This window comes from Nematolebias whitei, chromosome 10, assembly GCF_014905685.2.
Source record: "Nematolebias whitei isolate Nwh7 chromosome 10, NemWhi1, whole genome shotgun sequence".
Classification (NCBI taxonomy): domain Eukaryota; kingdom Metazoa; phylum Chordata; class Actinopteri; order Cyprinodontiformes; family Rivulidae; genus Nematolebias; species Nematolebias whitei.
Window position 1 is genome coordinate 1,750,525 of NC_056507.1, and position 5,268 is coordinate 1,755,792.

Genomic DNA, 5,268 nt, shown 5'->3' on the forward strand with positions numbered 1-5,268 from the left:
GCTCGCCCTCTGTCCTTCAGGCTCGTCCTCTGTCCTCCAGGCTCGTCTGTAAAACTCCTCTCAGAACCAAACATGAACAGAGTTTTATGAAAAATCCAGATTTATTTAAACTTAATTGAATCATCCAAAGCTTAGTATTAAGGGCATTGCTCTCCAATGTTTGAACCCCTGCCAAAGTGTCCTTGAGCAACACACTAAACCACCACACTGCTCTTGGACTGAGACTAACCTGTAGAAATAAAGTTTGAATGAATAAAAAAGACTGAGTTTGTTGCAGCTCCTCAGACTGGAGAATTATTTTGAATAAAAGATGAAACGTTTCAATAAGAAGAATCCATCCAGAGGACCCGACTCCACCTGGTTAGATACGTCAAGCAACCTTTTCATGTTTTTATCAGCCCTGTTATGTCAAGTCAAACTTTCAAAAATTCACAAACTGACAGACTACCAGGCAGGCCACTGCAGAAAGGGACACCATAAATCTGTTATTGATCAATCATTCAATTCATTCGATGAACAGCACTTACCAAATGTCTGAAATGACTGGATTAGATTATCGTCTCATCATAAGAGTATTTTTTAAAGATGCTGCTAGATATTGACTAATTGGCATTTGTGATAGCTGCTGTGTTCAAGGTCAGTTCAAGATGTCTGTAACTTTCATATTAATGTTGGAATGTTTAAACATTTTCTTTTGGATATTTTCTGTTAATAAATTTAAAGAAAAACCACCAAAAGCTACATGTTTGATTGGGAGAGATCATCAATATGAAATAATAGTTTCAGTATTATATTAACAGGAAGAAGTTACACAAAAAGTGACATTAAGTTTAAAAATCGTGAGGTGTCACAGCAATGAGACATCAGGACATTAACTCGATTTGTATATTTGATCACAGCTAATCAGCTGTCTGCACAACTGCATCATCATCAAATGGAAAGAACCATTCTGTCACCTCCTTAATAATACGTGAAAATTAGACTTAATCACTCGTCATTTAGGTCATCTTCCAATGGAGAAGCTGGCCTGTCATCTAAACACATTACACTGTGAAAAGGTAATTATGTGTTATTTGTAAGAAGAAAGTGTAATGGCTGCGTCTCTGTACGAGCAGATCTCTTTGCTGTCTATTGCACCGTATTGCCCCTTTAAACCAGGGTGAGTGGTTTACCAAACTTTTGTTTGTAAGACATTTTCATAGTTATTAACCTACTTTTTAACCTACTTTAGGAGTACATGAAGGACAATTGGAAATCCTCCTGGGAGACTAATCTGGTGAATGTAAGATTTCTGATACTTCATGTCATAAGCAGAGCTCCTGTGCGGGTGTCATAATTTTGTTCTAGTGCTCTGGAAATATAGAAATCAGAGGCATTTTCACATCTTTCTGTTGCTCTCATCCAAATCAGTTGATGAGTTTGTTCACTTCTAAGATCTGGTATCCAACTGGTCCTGTCCAAAGAGCACACATTCACCAACGGGAGTTATTATCTTCTTTACGCATGACTAAAAGTGACAAACTGGGTTCCAGTGATTTCTGACAGGGACGAGAATGAAAAATCATTCAAAGCGTACTGTTTAGATGCTGAGGACTAACTTTTTGTACAGCCAGTTACACATCACTTTACTGGAAAGCATACATGTCAGATGGCCGAGTGCTCTAAGGTCGAGTTGCACTCGGGTCCGAAAAATCCGACCTGACCCGGCCCCAGCCCGTAGCCATAATTTCCGAACCCTACCCAATCCGACAAATTAACAGTAAATACAGGTCCAAATCCGACCCCCTAAGCTTTGACTGTTTATACTACCGACTATTATTAACGGTTGGCGGACACGCGACTGAGTAAAGGGAGCAGAAGATCGGAGCTGAGGAGCCATCAAAGCGCATTAAATGCTTCCCCTGCTTCTGCCTGCATCCTGCTGTGACATGTCGGATATTTTGTGATCTCACCTGTTCGGGTCGTCGGCTGCGCATGTCTGCTGAGCGCAGCAGCTGAATGAACGTCCATTTGGGCTATTGGATCTCTGGCAGTAGTCCATCTGAAGCTTAACTGAACTTTGTACCTCTTTCAAGGCCGGTCAACATGCGGTCAAAGGGCCACATGTGGCTGGTGATGGTATGGCAGGCCATGTTGGCAAATAATTGGATCATCAGCTGTGCGTCTGATGCAATCTAAAGCTCAACACCAACCCCAGCCCGCACATTATTATGGTCCGGCCCGGTCCGGGTCAGGCGGGGCCAGGCTCCAGGTTTGGGTTAGAAATGACAGCTCTACTCTAAATGATAATCTAGATGTGGGACACCGCTTCTGTGATGATTTGAGCGGCCAGCCTTAAGATGGAAGTTCATCAGGACCTGCAGATTTTTTAGTCTAGACCTTTTAACAATTTGTTAACCTCACTAACTGAGAACGGTGAAAATGAAAAGGCGTGGTTTACTGAAGATTGACTTGAAGGAGAGATTTGATTTGTAGATGTTTGGATTAAAGTAGAAGTGGCTGATTTTCCATTAGTAACTGTGTCAAATAAAGAACTAGAAGCAACAACAAATTGTCTGTTGAAACAGTTCAGGATCTCGTGCTCATTTGACACAGGAACAAAGTTAACAAGAAGTTTTGATGGCAGGTCAGATGAAAGAGAACTGCTGGAAAGAGATTTGATGGTTTTCCAGAATCATTTAGGGTCATTTAGATCTTTGGTGGTCTGAGATAAGAAATAATTATGTTTTGCATCTTTGATGGAAGCTGTACATTTATTCAGCAGTTGTTGAAATTGCAATCTGTGTCTGAGTCAAATGTTCTTGTTGCAGCACAAAGCTGATCTCTCCTGTGCAGGAGGTCAGCTAACGCAGGAACATCACTGTATCTGACACTCTTTTCACCTCTACTACATTCTTTGCCAACTCCTCCTTCAGGACCACCTCTACTCCATGTCTTTTTCTATCCACACCATGGTAAAGCAGTTTAAACCCTGCTGCAATGCTGCGAGCCTTACTGCCCTTCCACTTGTTCTCTTGGACGTACAGTATATACCTTCCTTCTCAGCATCATGTCAGCCAGCTCTCTGTCTTTGCCTGTCATTGTCCCCACATTTAGAGTTGCAACCCTCAGTCCTACATTCATGACTTTCCTTTTCTCCTTCTGTCTCCAGACACATTTCCCTCCTCGTGGTCTTCGACTAACAGTAGCTCAATTTCTGCCAGCAGCGTTTGTCAACAGCACTGGTGGCGGTTGTTGTCAACCCGGGCCTCGACCGATCCTATATGGTTTCACTTTAATGAACTCGCATTATGGTTTTGGCAAAATTGTTTTACATCGGATGCCCTTCCTGACACAACCCTCACTATTTACCCGGGCTTGGGACCAGCACAAGAGATACACTGGCTGGAGCTCCCATAGATATAAACACAACAATGTGTTTATATCTATGGGAGCTCCCTAGTGACTAGATGACGCCGTAAAGCTACAAAATAAATTATACCATTTTAGTACAATTGATAAAATATTTTCAATGCTACTTCGTTACTTTATTGGCACCATTTGATTTTGTAACATTATAGTTTATTTATCTATTTAAAGATTCCGTCAGGGCCTAATCTGATCCAAACTTCGTTTGCGATCGGACGGGAAATTTAACGGACAGGATGTGACGTCATTTCTACAGTTTGTTGCGGTTGATTACACGGAAAGAGCTGAATTAAAAGCAGAACATCGAGTCATTGATTTTGTTTTTAAAGTTGTAAAACCCTTCAAACAAACAAACAAACAAAGCTGATAGGGGATATCACCGCGGGGCCGTTGCTTCTCATCCCTCCGAGTCTGCGTTCAAACATTTCTCCACAATGAACTACTCCGACTACGACTCTGACGGATATTCCTCGGTTGAAGATGAGGACTACGTCCCTTCAGGTGAGGCCTAATATAAACAGTATAATATAAAATAATAATAAATATAAAGCAGCCAAGATCTGCTACGAGCTGACAGCAGGACTGTGTGGAGCCTGCAGAAAGAGCATGTTGTCTTCTGTAACTGCAACGGGAACACGAAGCTGAAGCTAAGTTGTTCTAGCTAAAAAGCAGAACACCAGCTGAAAAGGAAAACAGCTAAGAAGCACAGCCAGAAGTAGCAACATGCTACCTAAAAAGTAAAAGCTGAAGTAGACAGCACTGTCCAAAAGGTAAAGTAGCAAAACAAAAGGTAATTCTTTAAAATTAAGAAGAAGAACAAAAACTAGGGGCTAGCTCAAATCTAAATTCAGCAACAGCTGGGATAGTAGCTAAAGGAGGAAAACACTAGCTAAACATAGTAGCATAGTAGGTTAATAGAAGTAGCAAAAGGCTAACCAAGGTATCAAACGGCTAAAGTTATAGCTAAAATTCATTCAACCTTTTATTTTGTTTATTTGTTTGCACAAAAAGAATCAACACACACAAAAGAAAAGTTTAATAAAATGTTTAGGAGAGGTCATTAAAACCCTAGTTGGGCTTACAAGCGCCCCCCCCCTTCTAAAAAATAAATAAATAAAATCAAAAGCTTTATACATAAGTTTACATCTTACTTTATACACACACAATTACATAACAAAGCAAAATATAATAGTTTATATTAAATAAATTTAAATTGTCTACAGGTTAATCCCATTGAGCCTCGGGGACTCATTTACAAGAGAGACCTGATTTAAACAAAGAGTCATGACAACAACAACAACAACAACAACAACAACAACAACAATGGACAATCATAAAAGAGGCATACAGATTTTCTTGTCAGTCAGAATGTCAGTATGTTTGGTCAAAGTTCAAAGTATCAGAGTCATAGTTAAACATTGCAAAATGGTAGCTAGCAAGCTAAAAGCTACAAAGAATAAAACACTAGCTAAAGGCTAGAAATAGAAACAAATAGCTAAAAGTGGAAAAACACAAGATAACACTTAAAAATACAATGTTAGCTAAAAGCTAAATGTAACAAAGGTGAACTAATAGCTACATGATCAAAAAGCTAGCTAAAAGTATTAAAATGGTAGTTGCTTAAGTAGAAAAACACTAGCTAAAAACAGTAAAGTGTTAGAGAAAAGCTAAAGTTAATTAAGGATAGCTAAAAGTTGATGTATCAATAGGTTAGATTCAAGCTAATATAACATTATTTTAGCTATAACTGTAATATAACTGAGCAGTATGTTAGCTAAAAGTTAAGATGAGCAAAGTCCTAGCTAAGAGTTGCAAATTGGTAGCTAGAAGCTTAAAATACCAAAAGGTTAGCTAAATACC

General features: G+C 39.4%; 2 protein-coding genes across 2 annotated transcripts in view; both read left to right on the forward strand.

The window, feature by feature from the left end:
• The window catches only part of bcar1 (BCAR1 scaffold protein, Cas family member), a 106,400-nt gene that overhangs the window by 28,540 nt on the left and 72,592 nt on the right, over window positions 1-5,268 (forward strand). The window lies entirely within an intron of this gene.
• The window catches only part of cfdp1 (craniofacial development protein 1), a 21,634-nt gene continuing 20,032 nt past the window's right edge, over window positions 3,667-5,268 (forward strand). The window contains exon 1 of the mRNA XM_037683223.1: window positions 3,667-3,909. Within this exon, the coding sequence (XP_037539151.1) occupies window positions 3,843-3,909 (67 nt within the window). The 5' untranslated portion in view covers window positions 3,667-3,842. The remainder of the gene's footprint in view (window positions 3,910-5,268) is intronic.